This window comes from Pan troglodytes, chromosome Y (genome assembly GCF_028858775.2).
Source record: "Pan troglodytes isolate AG18354 chromosome Y, NHGRI_mPanTro3-v2.0_pri, whole genome shotgun sequence".
Classification (NCBI taxonomy): domain Eukaryota; kingdom Metazoa; phylum Chordata; class Mammalia; order Primates; family Hominidae; genus Pan; species Pan troglodytes.
The window spans coordinates 34,676,481-34,699,387 of record NC_072422.2 but is presented as its reverse complement, the minus strand read 5'-3'; the positions used below and the strand labels follow the sequence as shown (position 1 = coordinate 34,699,387).

At 47.9% G+C, this 22,907-nt stretch overlaps 1 protein-coding gene across 2 annotated transcripts in view; it reads right to left on the bottom strand.

Moving 5' to 3' along the window:
- ASMTL (acetylserotonin O-methyltransferase like) overlaps positions 1 to 22,907 on the bottom strand; it is a 56,313-nt gene that overhangs the window by 17,252 nt on the left and 16,154 nt on the right. For both annotated transcript variants that reach the window (XM_054677229.2, NM_001280168.1), the window contains 8 exon segments: positions 21,440 to 21,571; positions 17,584 to 17,631; positions 14,590 to 14,654; positions 13,891 to 13,952; positions 11,122 to 11,230; positions 6,184 to 6,571; positions 3,988 to 4,150; positions 357 to 541 (listed from right to left, as the gene is read on the bottom strand). In XM_054677229.2, coding sequence (XP_054533204.1) covers positions 357 to 541; positions 3,988 to 4,150; positions 6,184 to 6,571; positions 11,122 to 11,230; positions 13,891 to 13,952; positions 14,590 to 14,654; positions 17,584 to 17,631; positions 21,440 to 21,490 — 1,071 coding nt within the window. In that variant the 5' untranslated portion in view covers positions 21,491 to 21,571.

Below are 22,907 nucleotides of genomic sequence, written 5' to 3'. Positions count from 1 at the left end.
ATGTTGCCCAGGCTGGTCTCAAACTCCTGGGCTCAAATCATCCTCCCAACTTGGCCTCCCAAAGTGCTGGGAGTGACAGGTGTGAGCCCCTGAGCATGGCCTTCAAACCTGTTTCTAGGAGGAAATTCTATTTTCATCAGCTGCTGGATAACAGTGGAGGAAGTCTACCTTGCACCTGTTCCAGGGCTGAGTGATGCAAGAGCCACAGCACTAAGTTCTCCAGGCAGAACGAGCCAAGCTTTTGGGATCTGTGAGACTGGAGACAGACTGATCAAGGTGCCTACTGATCTGTGTGTCAAAGTGTTTTAGCAAAATGCACGCTAGATGGAAAGGTGTCCGCGGGGGTGTTATGCTACCTGGAACAGATCTTCCACCTTCTTCCCCAACGCCCTGTGGTGCTGGTTTGTTCCCTCTTGGATGGCAAACTCCAGGTATGTAAAGAGGTTCCACGTGAGGTCATTATTGTGCATGATGAAGCCATGCAGAGAGTATTCGCCATCCGATGCCAGGTAGACATTCGCTGTCTCTGTGTTACTGTAACCTGAAGAAACAGGGACAGTCCTGTGACATCCTAACGAGAAAATCCAAAGAAACCTGACTGTAGGGGATGTATCATTGAGATGTTAAAATAAACATCACCCATCTGACTATAGCAAACCATACACTCAAGGAAACCTGACTATAGGGGATGCATCATTGAGATGTTAAAATAAACATCATCCATCTGACTATAGCAAACCATACACTGAGGGTCAGCTAGGCAGGAAAACAGCAGCCACCACGCCCCAGCTGTCAACTGCTGTAACTGTTACCCACTGAGGCTGATCCTTTCTTCACGATCGTGGCCACGCTCAAGTTCCTAGTTATGCAGGCAAACACCCGTCTAGATGTGGCTGTGGAGGTGCACTGTAGCTGGTGTTTGCATCTACCATCAGTTTGACTTTAAGGAGATTAACCCCCCAAAATGTGCGCTGGCCTCATCCAGCTCATTGAAAACCCCAGAAGCAAACATTAGGCTTTCCTGGATGGCAGCAGCAGCTCCTGCCTGAGCTTCCAACCTGCTGGCTGGCCCTGTGGATTTTGGACTTGCCAGCCCACGCAATCACGTAAGTCCTTAAGATAAATCTCCTAGGTTATATCCTAGGGGTTCTGTTACCCTGCAGAGCCCCAAATGATACAGGGAACTTCATCCTCCACCCACTTCATGCCCAGGTCAGCTGTCCATAGACCCAGTCCCCAAGCTCCCTTCCAGGATGCCCCCTCCCACAGAATGGGAGGCTGGAAGGTGGAGAAGTTGTTGGTGGAGACCCGTATATGGAAACAGATGGCCTCGCACCACTCCAGTCCTCCTATGTAAGAAACAGCCCTGTGTTCATGTTAATGATGAAATGTTAACTGTTTTCCCACCGAGCTGACCCTGAGTGTACAGTTTGCTATAGTCAGATAGATGACATTTATTTTCATCATGAATAAATGATGAGACCTCTGGTGAAGCAGGAGCAGCCTCTGCAGACGTGGAACTGCCCCTAGGACTCAACTGCACAAAGCATTGTCAAAAGGAGTTGGAACAAGCTTGCATGGTGCCGGTGATGAAAAGCCTTTCTCCATATTCATCATTATTTTCTTTCTTTTAATTTTTTAATTTTTTTTGAGATGGAGTCTCACTCTGTCCCCCAGGCTGGAGTGCAGTGGCACGATCTCAGCTCACTGCAAGCTCCGTCTCCTGGGTTCATGCCATTGTCCTCCCTCAGCCTCCCGAGTAGCTGGGACTACAGGCACCCGCTACCGTGCCCGGCTAATTTTTTGTATTTTTAGTAGAGACGGGGTTTCACCATGTTAGCCAGGATGGTCTTGATCTCCTGAACTCGTGATCTGCCTGCCTTGGCCTCCCCAAGTGCTGGGATTACAGGCGTGGCCTATTCATCATTATTTTCAATACGGGAGAATGGTCCTGAACTGCTCTGGCTGGGGAAGATGTTCTGGCTTCTATGTTCCAGCCTCCAAGGATATAGTCACATGTCTCTGTGGTAAGGGCACAGCCTTTGGAGCCTCAACCAGGGCATGCTTTGTCTCCTAATCACAGAAGCACAGCCACCTCTGCCCAGGTGTCATCTGTTGTCCTGCCCTTCCCAGGCTACTCAAGGACTTGGCCATGTGCTCTCTGTTCTAGCACCATGCTGAAGAGTTCTGTTCAATTCAGAAAAGACATTGTCATCCATCCGTCCATCCACCCATTCACCCACCCATCCAGTTATCCACTCACCCACCCATCTAATCATCCACCCACCCATCTGCTGATCCACCCATTCATCACTCATGTATGCATTCCCCCACCCATCCAATCCACCGATCCACCCATCTACCCGCTCATCCATCCATTCCCCCACCCAGCTACCCATCCAGCAATCCACTGATACATCTATCCATCCATCCTCCCATCCATCCGTCCACCCGCCCATCCATCTATTCACCCACCCTCCCAATCATCCACCCAGCCATGCACCCATCCATCCACTCATCCATCCATTCACATGCCCACCCATCCACATGCCCACTCATCCATCCATCCATCTACCCATCCATCTATTCACCCATCCACGGATGGATCCACTGATCCATCCACCCATGCATGCATCCATCCATCCACATCCATTTATCCATTCATTTCCCCACCCATCCAATCACCTATCCATCCATCCATCCACCCACCCATCTGTTCACCCACCCTCCCCATCATCCACCCAGCCATGCACCCATCCATCCATTCATGCACTCAGCCACATGCCCACTCATCCATCCACCCATCCATCCACCCATCTACCCATTCATCCATCCATTCCCCCACCCAGCTACCCAACCACCGATCCACTGATACATCTATTCATCCATCCTCCCATCCATCTGTCCACCCACCCATCCATCTATTCACCCACACTCCTAGTCATCCACCCAGCCATGCACCCATCTATCCACTCATCCATCCATTCACACACCCACCCATCCACACACCCACTCATCCATCCATCCACACATCTATCCACTCACCCATCCATCCACACATCCATCCGTCCATCCGTCCATCCATCCATCCACTCACCCACTTATCCATCCACCCATCCATCCACTTAACCACCCATCTACGCACTCATCCACCAATTCATCGATCCATCCAACAATCTACCCACTTTTCATTTATCCATCCATCCATCCATCCACCCATCCATCCACATACCCACTCATCCATCCATCCACACATCCATTCACCCACCTACCCATCCAGTCATCCACCCATCCATCCACACATCCTTCCATCCACACATCCATCCATCTATCCACTCACCCACTCATCCATCCACCCATCCATCCACTTACCCACCCATCTACCCACCCTTTCATTTATCCATCCACCTCTCCACCAATCCATCCACCTTCCCATCCATGCATCTATCCATCCATTGATCGATCCATCTGTCCATCCATCCATCCTTCCTCCCATCCATCCACCTACCATCCATCCATCCATCTATCCATCCATCCATTTATATATCTATCAACTCTACCCATCACCTATGTATCTATCATCTCTGTATCGTTAATCTGTATCAATGTATCTATGCATTTATCATCTATCTATGTATCTGTCTACCCATCCATCCACATTATCTGTCTATAAAAATAAATAAGCAAGTAAATCAATGTCTATGTACACCCTATTGGGTCGTTTCTCAGGAGAACATGGACTGATACAGCCCCTTTGAGACTAGAGCCCATAAGGAGGTCACGCTTCTATGTGCTCACAGCTGCCACTGTTCCCTCTCTGTCATTCACCCTCTGCTTCTCACCCTTTCGGGAAAAGCAGCATTCTTGAGGGCAGAGGGACAGAAGGTGTGGCCCTCCTTCCTCGCTCTGCCCAGGCTCCAGGTCACCTTCCCTCAGTGACTTCCACCTGCAAAGATCCTCGGAGCAAAACCCGCTGGGTCCTGTCACCTTGCTCTGTCTTCTCCAGGAGCCCCATGGCAGCACAGATGTCCAGAAGCCTCTCCGTTCCATACGCAGAGGCGTCCACTTTGCTGGCAATATCCATAGCCTTCTGGGGTGCTTCATCTTTTAACAAATCAAACACCTTCAGTTTGCAAGCGGTGAACAGGGCCTGTTAAAAACAAGTGCAGAGAGACTCATTAAGTCACTTGTCGAGTACTTTTTACTCCCACAGACTCAAAAGATGGAGGCCAACGTTGTCGAAAGTATACAACTTGGCCACTGAGCCTTCTTTCACAGAGAACGGTGGGGATTTATAGGACCAAGTCCCCAGCTATAAAACAAGGTGTACACAAGGTAAAAGCACATCAACGAATATCATGCAGAAAAACTAGCCCATGGGAGAAAAATCAACATGCTGCAGATATGGGCTGAGTTCAAAACCCATATGTTGAACTCCTAATCCCCCCAGTCCCTCAGGATGTGACTGTATTTGTAGGCAGGGTTTTAAAGAAGTGATTCAGGTAAAATGAGGTCATTTGGGTGGACCCTAATCCAATAGGACTGGGGTCCCTATAAGAAAAGGAGATGAGGACACAGACACACACAGAGGGACGACCCTGTGAGGACACAGGGAGAAGACAGCATCTCCAAGCCCAGGAGAGAGGCCTCAGGAGGAACCAGCCCTGCCCACACGTTGATCTCGGACCTCCAGCCTCCAGGACTGTGGGAGAATCAATGTCTGTTGTTTATAAGCCACCTGGTGGTGATTTAATCATCACCACTTGGTAAATTAGAGGCACAGATGGAATGTGCTGTAACCACCTTTATTCCTTATTCACTGCATGTTCTCTCTCCTGATGATGAATGGCAGGAGGTGTCATCAGCCCGTCTCCCTGTCTCCCAAAGCCTGCGTCCCTCCTGCACCTGACATCCCCACCTCTGCTTCCCGGAGGACGCCCTGTGAGGGACCCCTGGTGTTGGGAGGGCTGCATCCCTTCTAGGCTGCCACCGTGAGGGGCCCCTGAACAGAACAGCTGAAAGATGGGGCCTCAGGCCGGGCGCGGTGGCTCACGCCTGTAATCCCAGCACTTTAGGAGGCCGAGGTGGGTGGATCAGCTGAGGTCAGGAGTTCGAGACTAGCCTGGCCAACATAGCGAAACCCTGTCTCTACTAAAAGTACAAAAATTAGCCGGGCTTGGTGATGGGCGCCTGTAATCAGGAGGCTACTCCTGAGGCTACTCAGGATCTCCTCTTGAGATTCTTGATTACATCTGCCAAGACCCCTTTTTAAAACAAGGTCCCATTCACAGATTCTGGGAATCAGGATATGGACAGATCTTTCAGGAGGACCACAGTTAGGAGGCTGAGGCAGGAGAATCGCTTGAACCCGGGAGGCGCAGGTTGCAGTGAGGCGAGATCATGCCACTGCACTCCAGCCTGGATGACAGAGCCAGACTCTGTCTCAAAAACAAAAAAAAAGAAAAAGAAAAAAGGGTCTTTGCAGACGAAAGTAAGCTAGGGGACTACAGATGAGTTGGAGTCAGTGGATTAGGGAGACCTCAAAATCCAATGACAGGTGTCCTTCTAAGAGACAGAAGAGACACAGACACAGAGGAGAAGGCCACGTGGAGACAAAGGCAGAGACTGGAGTGATACGGCCACAAGCCCAGGGATGCCTGGAGCCCCGAGGAGCTGGGAGAGGCAGGAAGGACCCTCCCCTGGGGCCTCCAGAAGGAACCGGATACATCTGTAGTGGACTGAACTGTGGTCCTCCTGAAAGATCTGTCCATATCCTGATCCCCAGAATCTGTGAATGGGACCTTGTTTTAAAAAGGAGTCTTGGCAGATGTAATTAAGAATCTCAAGAGGAGATCATCACGAAGAAGGGTGGACTCCAAGTCCAATGACAGGTGTCCTTCTAAGAGACAGAGGAGGAGACACAGACACAGTGGATGAGGCCACGTGGAGGACGTGGCAGAGACTGGAGTGATGCGGCCACAAGCCCAGGGATGCCTGGAGCTGTCAGGAGCTGGGAGAGGCAGGAAGGACCCTCTCCTAGAACCTTCGGAGAAAGCGTGGCCCTGAGACAACCTGACCTCAGACTGCCAGCCTCCAGGACAGTGAGAAGTAAATTCCCTTTGATTTAAGCCGAGTGTGTAGGCTCATTTGTGAAATGCGGCCTGAGGAGACAGACACAGGTACCTTGGACAGCATAAAGCCCTCAATCAGCTCCAGGAGGCGTGTCGGGAACAGAGGCAGGGTCTCCCGAGTCCTGTGACACTCAGCCTCTGCCGCGGCCTGTCCCGCCTCTCCCGCCTCGGCCTTCTCATCGCGGCTGCCCGCGTCCCTCTGAGCGGGCTCCGGGCCGCCGCCCTCCACGTCACTGAGGTCTTCGAAGGTGTCCGCGGCCGGGATGGAGTCGTGCTTGACACGCCGCCGCAGGTCCTCCGGGCGGGGCGGGTAGTAGAGCTTCACCAGCTGCTTGCAGAAGTGGTTCAGCGGAAATCCCACCACGTTCAGAAAGTCCCCGTGTACAGACTCCACCAGCATGCCGCCCAGGGCCTGGATCCCGTAGCCGCCAGCTTTGTCCCTGGGTGGGCAGGGGAAGGTAAGAGCTGACAAGGAGGAGAAAAGTTCCTGGGTCTGAACATTTCACGGCTGGGAGGCCGAGGTGGGTGGATCACGAGGTCGGGAGATCGAGGCCATCCTGGCTAACACAGTGAAACCCTGTCTCTACTAAAAAAAATACAAACAATTAGCCAGGCGTGGGGGCAGGCGCCTGTGGCATCTCAAAAAAAATAATAATGTCACAACAAGGCTGGGCACAATGACTCACGGCTGTAATCCCAGCACTTAGGGAGGCCGAGACGGGTGGATTACTTGAGGTCAGGAGTTCAAGACCAGCCTGGCCAACACGGTGAAACCCCATCTCTACTAAAAATACAAAAATTAGCCGGGTGTGGTGGCAGGTGCCTGTAATCCCAGCTACCCAGGAGGCTGAGGCAGGAGAATCCTTGAACCTGGGAGGTAGAGGTTGCAGTGAGCTGATATCACGCCATTGCACTCCAGCCTGGGCGGCAGAGGAAGACTCCATCTCAAAAAAATAAATAAATAAATAAAATTTCATGTGTTAAATGGGATGTTTTGACATATGTATACATGCGTCATCATTAAATCAAGCCAATTATCCCATCCAGCATCTCATCTACGAATTGTGTGTGTGTGGGGGGAGAAGACTTCAGATGTAGTGTGCTGGCAATTTACCAGTAAGACACCGTTCCTGTAAACCACAGTCACAGGCTGTAAAGAGCCTTGGACTTCTTCCTCCTGTCTCACTTAATTTTTTATTTTTTATTTTTATTTTTTAAAGACAGAGTCTCGCTCTGTCGCCCAGGCTGGAGTGCAGTGGCGCGATCTCGGCTCACTGCAACCTCTGCCTCCTGGGTTCCAGCGATTCTCCTGTCTCAGCCTCCTGGGTAGCTGGGATGACAGGCACCCACCACCACACCCGGCTAATTTTTGTATTTAGTAGAGATGGGGTTTCACCATGTTGGTCAGGCTGGTCTCAAACTCCTGACCTCAGGTGATCCGCCTGCCTCGGCCTCCCAAAGTGCTGGGATTACAGGTGTGAACCACCACGTCTGGCCCTCTTTTCTCTTTCTTATTTTATCTTTTTTTTTTTTTTTTCAAGACAGGGTCTCACTCGGTTGCTCAGGCTGAAGTGCAGTGGTACATTCTTGGTTCTCTGCTCCCTCAAAATTCTGGGCTCAAATGATGCTCTAACCTCAGCCTCCCACGTAGCAGGGACACACTCAGCTAGTTTTATCATTTTTTATAAAGATGGGGTTTCACTGTGTTGCCCAGGCTGGTCTCGAACTCCTGGGCTGAAGTGATCCTCCCGTCTTGGCTTGAGCTACTGTGCCCAGACTGTCTTTCTTTAAATGTATGTAAACATTTAAAGTATGTATGAAAGTTCAGGTGTTGGGCTGGGCACGGTGGCTCCCAGCACTTCGGGAGGCTGAGGCAGGCAGATCACCTGAGGTCAGGAGTTCGAGACCAGCCTGGCCAACATGGCAAAACACCTTCTCTACTAAAAATAAAAAATTCGCCAGGCATGGCGGTGGGTGCCTGTAGTCCCAGCTACTTGGGAGGCTGAGGCAGGAGAATCGTTTGAAACTGGAAGGTGGAGGTTGCAGTGAGCCAAGATCGCGCCACTGCACTCCAGCCTGGGTGACGGAGGCAGACTCCGTCTCAAAAAAAATTTCATGTGTTAAATGGGATGTTTTGATATATGTATACATGCGTCATCATTAAATCAAGCCAATTATCCCATCCAGCACCTCATGTACTTATTCTGTGTGTGTGGGGAGAAGACTTCAGATGTAGCGTGCTGGCAATTTTCCAGTAAGACACTGTTCCTGTAAAACACAGTCACAGGCTGTAAAGAGCCTTGAACTTCTCCCATCTCACTTAATTTTTTTTTTTTTAAAGATGGAGTCTCGCTCTGTTGCCCAGTCTGGAGTGCAGTGGCGCGATCTCGGCTCACGGCAACCTCCACCTCCTGGGTTCAAGCGATTCTCCTGTCTCAGCCTCTCCTGGGTAGCTGGGATTACAGGCACCCGCCACCACACCGGGCTAACTTTTGTATTTTTAGTAGAGATTGGGTTTTGCCATATCCAGGCTGGACTTGAACTTCTGACCTCAGGTGATCCGCCTGCCTCGGCCTCCCAAAGTGTTGGGATGACAGGCGTGAGCCACCGTGCCTGGCCCTGATTTAAATCTTGTATCCTTTGACCAAGTGCAACTGTTTTATATTCCATATAAGTGAGATCCTGTGGTATGTGTCTTCTTCTGCCGGGCTTATTTCAATTGATGTAAAATCCTCTAGGTTAATATACATATATATTACGCAGACTCCATCTCTACAAAAACTAACAATAAAATCGGCCGCGTGTGTTGGTGTGTGTCCTGTGGTCCCACCTACTCAGGAGGCTTTGGTGGGAGGCTCACCTGAGCCCAGGAGTTCAAGACCAGCCTGGGCAACATAGTGAGACCCCATTGCTACAAAAAATAGAAAAAATTAGCCAGGCGTGGTGGTATGCGTCTGCAGACCCAGCCACTAGGGGGGCTGAGGTGAGAGGATCATTTTGACTTGAGAGGTTGACACTGCAGTGAGCTATGACTGTACCACTGCACTCCAGCCCGCATGACAGAGTGAGACCCTGTCTCAAAAAAAAAATTATTTATATAAATATATAAAATAAACATATTTTGTATAAATATATTTATATACATATATTTATATAAATATTTTATATACTTTTCTAATATAAAAATATATTTTATATAATTATATATTTATATAACACATAATACATTATATATTATATATAATTAATATGTATAACTATATATTTAATATATAATTTACATATAATCACACATAATTTATACTAATTATTATGTAATATGTATTAATATGCATAGTTACACATATTAATCATATTTAATACATATATATTATCCGTATCATATTCATATAGAATTCTATATTATATAAATATATAATTATATTTTATTATAATATATAACCGATTGTTTTATATGTAATTATATATAATCGATTATATATTATATATAATCATATATTATAATATATTATATAAGAATATGTATTATAATATAATAATATAATTATATTATAATTATACTTATAATTATAATATATATTTATATATAAATTTATATATATAATTATAATATATTATATATTTATATATAAATTTATATATATAATTATAATATATAATTTATAATATAATTACAATATAATTATAATATAATATAATTACAATATAATTACATATAATATAATTATAATATAATTACATATAATATAATTATAATATAATTACTTATAATATAATTATAATTATAATATAATTACTTATAATATAATTATAATTATAATATAAGTAATTATATTATAATTATATTATAATTATTTATAAATAATTATAATATAATTATATTATAATTATTTATAATAAATTATAATATAATTATATTATAATTATTTATAATATAATTATATTATAATTATTTATAATATAATTATATTATAATTATTTATAATATTATATTATAATATAATTATATTATAATTATTTATAATATAATTATATACATTTTTATATGTAATTTATATAATTATATAATTATAAATAAAATTATAATATATAATCAATTATATATAATCTATTATAACAGTACCTATTATATAATCTATTTTAACAGTTATATAACCTATCATATAATCTGTTATAACAGTATTATAATAGTATATAATCATATTACATTAATATTAATCATTACTTAAAATTAATCATTAAAAATTAACCATTAAAAATCAAAATTGTTGATTAATATATAATCTATATTATAATCTATATGTAATATAGTTATACATTACAGTATAATCTATTATAGTATATAATACATTATGAATTTATAACATATAATTTGTATAATGTATATTATATATAATTAATAGAATATATAATGTGGAATACATAAATTACATATAATTGTAAATATATCATGTTACGTTATATAATGTATAATTATGTAAACATTATATGATATATGATGTAGATAAATATAATACATATAAATGCAAATGGCGGGTGATGAAGTGAAGCTGATTGGTGCATGCATACTTCCCGTGCTCACCAATCTTTGGACGGGACGACAGGTAGAATCACCTCTTAGGGTGACTTTGGATCACACAGTTTATTCGTGTTAATTGCAGGCAGCGTCCTGGGCACAGACCTCTGGGGTCTCCTCCTCCCAACAGGTGAGCTTCTCTACCCCTGCCCCGCGCCTCCCCAGTCCCCACCGCAGCCCAGCGTGGGCTCCCACCTGCCCCTCTCTGTCCTGGGAGTGTGGCTCTTTGAGCCTCCATGGGTCAGGGTGGTCGTGAAGGGTTTGTGCTTCTGAGCCGGGCGGCTCTCCCTGTGCCACACGGGCCCCTGGAGCAGGGCCTCCTTCTTTCCCAAAGGCTGGGTGGGACACCCCATGTGTGAGGGTGGCCGGGCTTCCACACGTGTCCCCCGTCCCCCCACCGCCCACGAGACTCACATGGGCTCCCCGCTGTGGACGTATTCCCAGAGCAGCTCCTCGGACAGCTCCGAGAACTTCACCTTCGTTTCCTCGTAGAATTCCGAGACCCTGGTGTGCAGCTGATGGTCTGCAAGGACACAGCCCTGGGGGTGAGCGTGGACGCCGGCTTGTCACCTCCGTGCCCTGACAGCTGCATGGCTGTGCTGTGGAGGTGTGGACTCGAGCGTAGCGCACAGTTCAGATATGGATGGTTCGTGGGAGAATAAGGTTCATTTCAGACAAGAAAAGGGAGAAAGGGGCCAGGCACGGTGGCTCACGCCTGTCATCCCAACACCTTGGGAGGCCGAGGTGGGCGGATCACGAGGTCAGGAGATCGAGACCATCCTGGCTAACACGGTGAAACCTCGTCTCTACTAAAAATACAAAAAATTAACCAGGCGTGGTGGCGGGCGCCTGTAGTCCCAGCTACTCGGGAGGCTGAGGCAGGATAACGGTGTGAACCCGGGAGGTGGAGGTTGCAGTGAGCCGAGATCACGCCACTGCACTCCAGTCTGGGCAACAGAGCGAGACTCCGTCTCTAAAAAAAACAAAAGAAACAGCACTTTGGGAGGCCGAGGTGGGTGAATCACTAGAGGCCCCAGGGGTTCGACACCAGCCTGGCCAACATGGCGAAACCCCATCTCTACTAAAAATACAAAAATTAGCTGGGCGTGGTGGCAGGTGCCTGTCATCCCAGCTACTCGGGAGGCTGAGGCAGGAGAATTGCTTGAACCCAGGAGGCAGAGCTTGCAGTGAGCCGAGATCACGCCACTGTACTGCAGCCTGGGCGACAGAGCTAGACTCTGTCTCTAAATAAATAAATAAAAAATAAAAGAAACAGATGTTTGGTCTCTGCCTCAGGGTCCGGACACAGAGCCCCTGAATCCCGGGGAATCTGTTGAGTGACAGGACCGAAAGCAGGCGTTTTGCTATGTGGTGACAAGGCCCTTTCATCCGCAGGGGAGCTTATGTTAATGAGGGGCCTTTTGGAAAGGGCAGGCTTTGGTTGTTATGGGAACAGGGAGAGGGGCTGGAGATGGAGTTTGCTCCCCAGTGGCGGATGATGTCATTAATCCTGGCCTTTTAAGAGACCCAGAAGGGGCCGGGCACGGTGGCTCACGCCTGTTATCCCAGCACTTTGGGAGGCCGAGGCGGGCGGATCACAAGGTCAGGAGATCAAGACCAGAAACCCCATCTCTACTAAAAAAAAAAAAAAAAAAATAGAAAAAATTAGCCGGGCGTGTTGGCGGGCACCTGTAGTCCCAGCTACTCGGGAGGCTAAGGCAGGAGAAGGGCGTGAACCCGGGAGGCGGAGCTTGCAGTGAGCCGAGATGGCGCCAGTGCACTCTAGCCTGGGCGATAAAGCGAGACTCTGCCTCAGAAAAAAAAAAAAAAAAAAAAAAAAACAGACCTAGAAGGACAGGGTTCAGGGAGCTTCTGGTGGGTGAACACATCAGGGTGTTGGGGGAGCTGTGCCACGGCGGGCATGGAGGCTCCATACATCCTGCCCCCAGCACCCTGCGCTGTGGCTGGCTTCTGTCTGGCACTTCCTGACCTGCTCCTTCATAACAAACCCGCAAGCTGGGAAGGAAAGTGCTGTCCCGAGTTCTGTGAGCCCCTCGAGCAAATGACCCAACCTGAGCAGGTGCTTGCAGGAGCCAGCAGTGAGCGGCAGGTGGGTGAGAAAACTACAGGTGTGCCCAGGGACATGGGGCTGGGATTGTGCGTGGAGGTCCCATGGGACCCGGCCCTTCACCTGTGGGATCCGCGCTAACTCCGACGGCTAGTGTCAGAACTGACTGAGTTCTACGATGCCTCCTGGTGTCCGCCAACAAGCTGGGAATGGGTTGGTGCAGGAAGAACCCAGCAATATGGTGATACAAGTGCCTGGGCCGGGCACCATGGTGCACACCTGCAGTCCCGGCAATATGGTGATACAACTGCCTGGGCCGGGGGCCTGCAGTCCCCGCACTTTGGGAGGCTGAGATGGGAGGATTTCTCCAGCCCAGGAGTTCGAGACCAGTCTGGGCAACATAGCAAGACCCCACCTCTATAAAAAATACAAAAATGAGCCAGGTGTGGTGGCGTGTGCCTGTAGTTTCTGTGACTGTAGGGGCTGAGGCGGGAGGATCGCTGGAGCCCAGGAGGTCGAGGCTGCAGTGAGCTATGATCACACCACTGCACTCCAGCCTGGGTGACAGAGGGAGACCCTGTCTCAAAAAAAAAAAAAAAAAAGAAAGAAAGAAAGAGAAAGGCCGGGTGCAGTAGCTCACACCTGTAATCCCAGCACTTTGGGAGGCTGAGGCGGGTGGATCACCTGAGGTCAGGAGTTCAAGACCAGCCTGGCCAACATGGTGAAACCCCATCTCTACTAAAAATACAAAAATTAGCCGGCCGTGGTGGCGGATGCCTGTAATCCCAGCTACTGAGGCAGAAGGATCACTTGAACTTGGGAGGCGGAGGTTGCAGTGAGCAGAGATCACGCCACTGCACTCCAGCCTGGGTAAGAGAGCGAGACTCCATCTCAAAAAAAAAAAAGAAAGAAAAAGAAAAAGATAAAACCACACGTTTTCCTTTGTCCTGCAGACTTCCAAATCGGCGGACAACTTTCCCAAGCAGGACATAGGCACAAACCCCTCTGCAGGTGGGGGGAGCAACCGTCCTCCTCCCTCAAGCCAAGAGTCCCGAGAATGTCCCAGGTTCTTGTCTCGGCCTCTGGGGGTACCCCGAAACCCGGGCCGCGGTTACCTTTGCTGGAGCAGTGGACGATCGCGACACCTGTGAACACGCTGTGTTCTCTCCCACTCAACCTGCAAGACAACAACGGGTGACCACGTGACCATGCTGTGACCCGTGGGAGCTACAAAGCGAGTATCTCAAAACCAGGGGAGGCAGCGAGGCGTCCTTAATCCTGGCTCCGTCCCCAGCCTCCTCTCCCCGATCGTCCCGCCGTGGGGTCTCCAGGGAAACCTTTACGGAGAGGCCGGGGACGGGGTCACAAATCCCACCAGCAGTGGCCCTGACGGGAGGTGCCAGGCCAGGCAGCTCTCAGCTGGGCCGATGGCGGGCGGGGGGTGCGTCTCTTCCATGTCCTGGGATGGGGATGGCGTCCCAGGCTACGGGCTCAGGTCCAGGACGCCCAGTGGGAAGGACAGGACACTGCCAACTTCTCATGACCCCAACAGTCTGCAGTGGGCATGCGACATTCTGGGATCAGTGCTGCAGAATCCTAGACAAGGATGAGCATGGAGGGATAGTGCCTGCCTCCCTGCATAGCTCAGACAGCACAGCTCAGACAGCACAGCTCACGCAGCACAGCTCAGACAGCACAGCTGAGACGGCAGAGCTGAGAGAGATCCACCCCGCTCCCCAGGACACCCGGCCAGATACCACAGCTACTCTGTGACTCAGAACCCGAGAGGGCTCTGAGGCCAACACGGTGCTTACCGGGACAGCATCCTGTAGGCGTCCTGCTTGTCCACCGGCTTCTCCAGAATCAGCCCCCCGACCGTCTGCGAGAGGAAGGGAACAGAGGGAGTTGGTTCCCGCCGGCTGAGTCAGGCCTGTGCAAGCCCCACAGTCCCATTCGCAGAAGTCACTTGTTTTATGGAAATGAAGCTGACACGTCCTGACAGTCGCCATTTCAAACAACTAACCGGCGTTGCCATGTTGTACCACCACTACCTGCCTGGTTCCAGAATGTTCTCTTCACTCCAGAAGGAGACCCTGTCCCCACGCAGCTGTCCCTCCCCAGTGCGCCTCCCCAGATCCTGGTAACCGCCCATCCTCTTTCTTTCACCGTGCGTTTGCCTCTTGCGGACGTGGTGTAGTCATGGAATCCTGCAACGTGTGGTCCTCCGGGGCTGGTTTCTGTCACTGACCGTGATGTCCTCAACATTCATCCATGTTGCAGCCTGTTTCACAGCCTCATTCCTTTTCTTTTCTTGAGACGGAGTCTCACTCTGTCGCCCAGGCTGGAGTGCAGTAGTGTGATCTCGGCTCACTGCAAGCTCCACCTCCCGGGTTCACGCCATTCTCCTGCCTCAGCCTCCCGAGTATCTGGGACTACAGGCGCCCACCACCATGCCCGGCTAATTTTTTGTATTTTTAGTAGAGACGGGGTTTCACCATGGTAGCCAGGATGGTCTCGATCTCCTGACCTTGTGATCCACCAGCCTCGGCCTCCCAAAGTGCTCGGATGACAGGGGTGAGCCACCGCACCCGGCCAGCCTCGTTCCTGTTCATGGCTGCATAGTATTCCACTGTGTGTGGATGGACCATGTTGTAATTACCCATTTATCCACTGACAGACACTTGAGCTGTTTCTGCCTTTTAGCTGTTGTGAATAGTGCTGCTGTGAACATTCATGTAGAAGGTTTTGGGGGAACACCTGTTTTGAATCCTTTTGGGTACATACAAGAGGAGATGTATTAGTCTGACTAGGCCACCATAGCAAAGTCCTACAACCCAGGTGGCTTAAACTACAGATATTGATTCTCCCACGGTCGTGGAGACTGGAAGGGCGAGATCCAGGTGTGGGCAGGGCTGGTTCCTCTTGAAGCCTCTCTCCTGGGCTTGGAGACACTGTCTTCTCCCTGTGTCCTCACAGAGTTGTCCCTCTGTATCTCTGTCCTCATCTCCTCTTCTTACGAGGTGCTTTAGTCCATCTCAGGCTGCTGTCACAGAATACCATAGGGTGGGTGACTTATAAACAACAGGCATTGATTGTCCCACAGTCCTGGAGGCTGGAAATCTGAGATCCAGGTGTGGGCAGGGCTGGTTCCTCATGAGGCCTCTCTCCTGGGCTTGGAGATGCCATCTTCTCCCTGTGTCCTCACAGGGTCGTCCCTCTGTGTGTGTCTGTGTCGTTATCTCCTCTTCTTATGAGGTGTCTTAGCCCATTTCAGGCTGCTATCACAGAATACCATAGACTGGGTGGCTTATAAACAACAGACATGGGCCGGGCGTGGTGGCTCACGCCTGTAATCCTAGCACTTTGGGACGCCGAGGCGGGCGGATCACGAGGTCAACAGTGTGAGACCATCCTGTCCAACATGGTGAAACCCCATATCTACTAAAAATACAAAAAGTTAGCCACATGTGGTCACGCGCACCTGTAGTCCCCGCTACTCGGGAGGCTGAGGCAGGAGAATCATTGAAACCCGGGAGGCGGAGGTTGCAATGAGCTGAGATCGTGCCACTATGCTCCAGCCTGGCGACAGAGTGAGACTCCATCTCAAAAAAAAAAAAAGGAGAAATGGGTCTTTGCCTAGGTAATTAAGATGCAGTTGGACAGAATTAGGGTGCATTTTATGAATGGTGTTGTTAAAAGAAGGGGAAAAGTTCAGCCAGGCACGGTGGCTCACGCCTGTCATCCCAGCACTATGGGAGGCTAAGGCGGGCGGATCACTTGAGGTCGGGAGTTTGAGACCAGCCTGGCCAACATGGAGAAACCCCGTCTCTACTAAAAATACAAAAATTAGCCGGGCGTGGTGGCAGGTGCCTGTAATCCCAGCTACTCAGGAGGCAGGAGAATCGCTTGAACCAGGGAGGTGGAGGTCCCGGTGAGCTGAGATCGCACCACTGTAATCCAGCCTGGGCAACACAGTGAGACTCCGTCTCAAAAAAAAAAAAGAAGAGGGAAATTTGGCCACAGACACCCAGAGGGGAGAAGGCCACATGGAGATGGAGGCACAGATAGGAACCACAGGGCCATGAGCCAAAGGAGACAATGGGTTGCCAACAGCCTCCAGGAGCTGGAGAAACACCAAGACCAACTTCTCCTCAGTACCTCTGGAAGGAAGAAACCCTACAGACACCGTGATTTGTGGCTGCTGGCCTCTAGAACTGCGTACCTTCCTGTGCCTTTTGAGACGGAATCTCGCTCTTGTCACCCAGGCTGGAGTGCAGTGGCGCGATCTCGGCTCAGTGCAACCTCCGCCTCCTGGGTTCAAGCGATTCCCCTGCCTCAGCCTCCCGAGTAGCTGGGATTACAGGCGGAGTCTGTATGTATTCTGTATCACTGATGATACAGAATTAATGTGGCTTATCTGTTACTACGTGTTATAATATTCTCTTGCAACTGATATCATATAGTATCACTTATGATACTATCAATTAGCCACCACGTCTGGCTAATTTTTGTATTTTTAGTAGAGATGGGGTTTTACCATGTTGGTCGGGCTGATCTCGAACCCATGACCTAAGGTGATCCGCCCACCTCGGCCTCCCAAAATGCTGGGATGACAGGGGTGAGCCACGGCGCCTGGCCCCTTCCCGTGCCTTTAGGCCCCTCATCTGCTGGGAGTTTGTGATGGGAGTTTCTGGAAGCAAGTGCACTGCTGTCTTAAGGGGAATGTACAACATCCACAAGAGGCAGAATCACCAAGCACAGGAAAACCACATCGGACGTTAGAAACGAGGCACCCTGGCCGCACTCACCACGATCGTGTCCGCTCCAATGACCACGTCGGGGGCTCGCAGGTCTTTCTGTAAGAAAACCAGATTCCGGTTTAGGGGTGACCTGCCGTGGGCCTCACAGAGAAGTCTTCCCGTTGGTACGCGCGTGAAACAGCACCGCAGGGGCAAAGCCAGGCCGACTTCGGAAGTGAAGGCTGGGGGTGCTCAAGGTCATGAGCAAGGACACAAGTGGGTCCCCCCGGTGGTCACCCTGCAGGGGCTGGAACGTGGGTGAGGCCGGGGCCCACGGGCGCTGTGTGATCAGGGGTCAGGCACTCACGGAGCATCTCACGGGCACTACGGGAAACGCAATGCCTGTTCCGTAAGCTTTTGTTCTTCCGGGGGGGCAGGTAAGGTTTGATTCAGGGGCCCCAAACCTCCCTGAGTTACCCAGAATTAAGGCCAAAAGGTTTTTGATCCGTTCAATGTAATTTCAGAAAAAGCTACTTAGGGCCGGGTGCAGTGGCTCACGCCTGTCATCCCAGCACTCTGGGAGGCCGAGGCGGGTGGATCACCTGAGGTCAGGAGTTCGAGACCAGCCTGGCCAACATGGTGAAACCCCGTCTCTACTAAAAATACAAAATATCAGTCGGGCACCTGTAATCTCAGCTACTCAGGAGGCTGAGGCAGCAGAATCGCTTGAACCCAGGAGGCGGAGGTTGCAGTGAGCCAAGGTTGCGCCCCTGCACTCCAGCCTGGGTGACAGAGAGAGACTCAGTCTCCAAAAAAAAGAAAAAAAAAACAAGGAAAAGAAAGAAAAAGAAAAAGGTACTTAGGACGATAAAACAAATCCAGGTTGAAAATTCAGCCTCAGAGCAACAGGCAGTCACAGGACATCTGTGCTCACGCCAGCACTGGTCTCCCTAAGCTGTGCACTGCCAAAACCCACAATCAATACTCCTGTCTTCATAGCACTACTCACAACAGCCTTACCTCTAATGTATTTCTTTCTTTCTTTTTTTTTTTTTTTTTTGAGACGGAGTCTCGCTCTGTCGCCCAGGCTGGAGGGCAGTGGCGCGACCTCGGCTCACTGCAAGCTCCGCCTCCCGGGTTCACGCCATTCTCCCGCCTCAGCCTCTGGAGTAGCTGGGACTACAGGCGCCCGCCACCACGCCCAGCCAATTTTTTTGTGTGTGTTTTTAGTACAGACGGGGTTTCACCGTGTGAGCCAGGATGGTCTTGAACTCCTGACCTCGTGATCTGCCCGCCTCAGCCTCCCACAGTGCTGGGATGACAGGCGTGAGCCACCGCGCCCGGTCCTCGAATGTATTGCTTATATTACAGCAATGGTATACTGTGTGCTAACACACAGCAGCAGGGAAGCTACGTTAACTCTACATCCTAAATGATACTATTATATTCATTGTAACAGCAAGTTAAAACACACAGTAATAGCTATGTTAATTTTATATACTGTGACTGATATTATGTTAGAATCATATATAACATATAGTAACTGATAAGCTACATTAATTCTACATCCTAAATGACAGTAGTGTATTAATTATAATAGTGTATTACGGTGGGGCACGGTGGCTCACGCCTGTAATCCCAACACTCCGGGAGGCCGAGGCAGGTGGATCACCTGAGGTCAGGAGTTGGAGACCAGCCTGGCCAACATGGTGAAGCCCCATCTCTACTAAAATAATATGTATTACATAGGAGCATATAGTAACAGATAAATGACATAATTCTACATTATGATACAATTATATTAATTGTCATAGTATATTACATAGTATCACACAGTAACATTAATTCTATGTATCACAACACATAGTAATAGATGTTAATTCTATATCGTAACTGATATTACTATATTAATTGCAATATTATATTCAAACATAGTAATGAGCTACATGAATCTTAAATGATAGTAGTATATTATAATTGTATACTGCATTGTAGCATACAGCAACAGATAAACTGCATAATTCTATATTATAAATGATATTATTTTAATTAAAATCCAATATTACTTAGTGGCATGGTAATAAGCTACATAATTCTATATCATAAATGATACTATTATATTAATTGTAGAATATTACAACACGTAGTAATAGATACAGTACATTAATTCTATACCATAAATGATACTATTATATTAATTGCAAGAGAATATTATAACACACAGTAACAGATAAGCTACATTAATTGCGTATAATCAACGAGACTATTATATTGATTGCAAGATAATTTTTGTTTTAATTTTTTATTTTTTGGAGACGAAGTCTTGCTCTGTTGCCTAAGTTGGAGTGCAGTGGGATGATCTCGGCTCACTGCAACTTCCGTCTCCCAGGTTCACGCAATTCTCCTGCCTCAGCCTCCTGAGTAGCTAGGATTACAGGCACCCGCCACCACACCCAGCTAATTTTTGTATTGTTAGTAGAGACGGGGTTTCACCCTGTTGGTCAGGCTAGTCTCGAATTCCTGACCTCAGGTGATCCGCCCGCGTTGGCCTCCCAAAGCGCTAGGATTATAGGTATGAGCCACCGCGACCGGCCACAAGAGATTATAATACATAGTAATAGATAAGCTACATTAATTCTATATCATAAATGATACTATGAAATCAATTGCAAGAGAATATTATAACACATAGTAATAGATAACTACATTAATTGTATATCATAAATGATACTGTATCCATTGCAAGAGAATATTACAACGCATAGTAATAGATAACTACATTAATTCTATATCATAAATGATACTGTATCAATTGCAAGAGAATATTATAACACATAGTAACAGATAAGCTACATTAATTCTCTATCATGAATGATACTATATCAATTGCAAGAGAATATTATAACACATAGTAATAGATAAGCTACATTAATTCTATATCATCAATGATACTGTATCAATTGCAAGGGAATATTATAACAGTAATAATCTACATTAATTCTATATCATAAATGATACTATGATATCAATTGCAAGAGATTATAACACATAGATAAGCTACATTAATTTTATATCATCAATGATACTATGATATCAACTGCAAGAGATTATAACACATAGTAACAGATAAGCTACATTAATTCTATATCATAAATGATACTATGCTATCAATTTTAAGAGAATATTATAACACATAGTAATAGACAAGCTACATTAATTCTATATCATCAATGATACTGTGATATCAATTGTGAGAATATTATAACACATAGTAACAGATAAGCTACATTAATTGTATATCATCAATGATACTATATCAATTGCAAGAGAATATTATAACACATAGTAATAGATAACTACATTAATTCTATATCATCAATGATACTATGATATCAATTGTGAGAATATTATAACACATAGTAACAGATAAGCTACATTAATTGTATATCATCAATGATACTGTATCAATTGCAAGAGAATATTACAACGCATAGTAATAGATAACTACATTAATTCTGTATCATCAATGATACTGTATCAATTGTGAGAATATTATAACATAGTAACAGATAAGCTACATTAATTCTATATCATGAATGATACTATGAAATCAATTGCAAGAGAATATTATAACACATAGTAATAGATAAGCTACATTAATTCTATATCATCAATGATACTGTATCAATTGCAAGAGAATATTATAACACGTAGTAACAGATAAGCTACATTAATTCTGTATCATTAATGGTATTATTAGGTTACCGCAATAGTGCATTACATTATAACATAGCAATAGCTAAGCTGTGCCACCAACTGCATCTTCTGAATGATGTTTATTTGTATCATGTATATTTACTGCCTGCAAATCCCCTCATCACAGCAAAGGAATTTTCATAAGGGCCAAAGAGCAGGGGCCCCTTGCCTGGTGCATCCGGTTGGCCACCTCCAGGGCCTTCTGCTTGGCGGTCTCCATGGCGTACCCATACGGAGTAGCGAAGGAGGCTTTGTCCAGCTTCTCTTTAAACTTGGAGGGGACCACCTCAAACCTGAGACCCTGCAACAGGAGAAAGGGGTCAGGGGGGTCGAAGAAAGACCCTAAGAAAGGTGAATGGGACATGCAAGATTTGCAGGACGCACGTAGCGTTTGCTACACTCCCCGACCCTGTCCCAGGTGAGCTCATCCATCTGCCAAGCTTTCCCTAAGTGTGGCTGGGGAGCCGGGGACTGACCAGGGCTTCCCCTAAGTGTGGTTAGTGGGCCGGGGACCGACCAGGGGCCTTCAGGGACTGACCAGGGGCCTTCTTGGCTCTCGAGGGAAGAGATTGGCAGGAACAAAGAGGCCAGCAGGGAGGTATTGACTCGGGCCCTGAACCCACGAGCCAACAGTGTCCGAGGGTTCCCAGAGACCTGAAGGCTGGGGCAGAGTACAAAACCCATCCTGCCCACAGGAAATTCAGGAAAAACGCCAGCAATGATGGCTGTGGGAAGGGAGGCAATGATGGCTCTACGTCAATCCCTGGTACCCAGGAAGAGACAACACCGTCCCTGGGGAGGCCTGGCCTAGAGGTAGTGACCCCCGCAGAGACTGTGGGGTCAGGAATGATGGTGGTAAATGCCCCCAGTGGGGGTGCCCCTGGCTGCCACACGCTGCCAGGGTGCAGGGAACTCCGCATCTCCCCTCTGACAGAGCAGAAGCATCACCATCTTGGACACACACTGCCTTCGTGGACAGACACCGCCATCTTGGACACACACTGCCATCTTGGCCATCGTGGACACAGTGTCATTGTGGACACACACCACCATCTTGGACAGACACGTCCATCTTGGACACACGCCGTCATCGTGGACACACACCACCATCTTGGACAGACACCGCCATCGTGGACAGACACCGCCATCGTGGACACACACTGCCATCGTTGACAGACACCGCCATCGTGGACACACACTGCCATCGTGGACACACACTGCCATCGTGGAAAGACACCCCCATCGTGGACAGACACCGCCATCGTGGACAGACACCGCCATCGTGGACACACACCGCCATTGTTGACAGACACCACCATCATGGACACACACCGCCATCATGGACACACACCGCCATCTTGGACACACACCGCCATCTTGGACACACACTGCCATCTTGGACAGACACCCCCATCGTGGACAGACACCCCCATCGTGGACACACACCGCCATCTGGGACACACACCGCCATCGTGGACACACACCGCCATCTTGGACACACACCGCCATCGTGGACAGACACCCCCATCATGGACACACACTGCCATCGTGGACACACACTGCTATCTTGGCCATCGTGGACACACACCACCATCTGGGACACACACCGCCATCTTGGACACATACCACCATCGTGG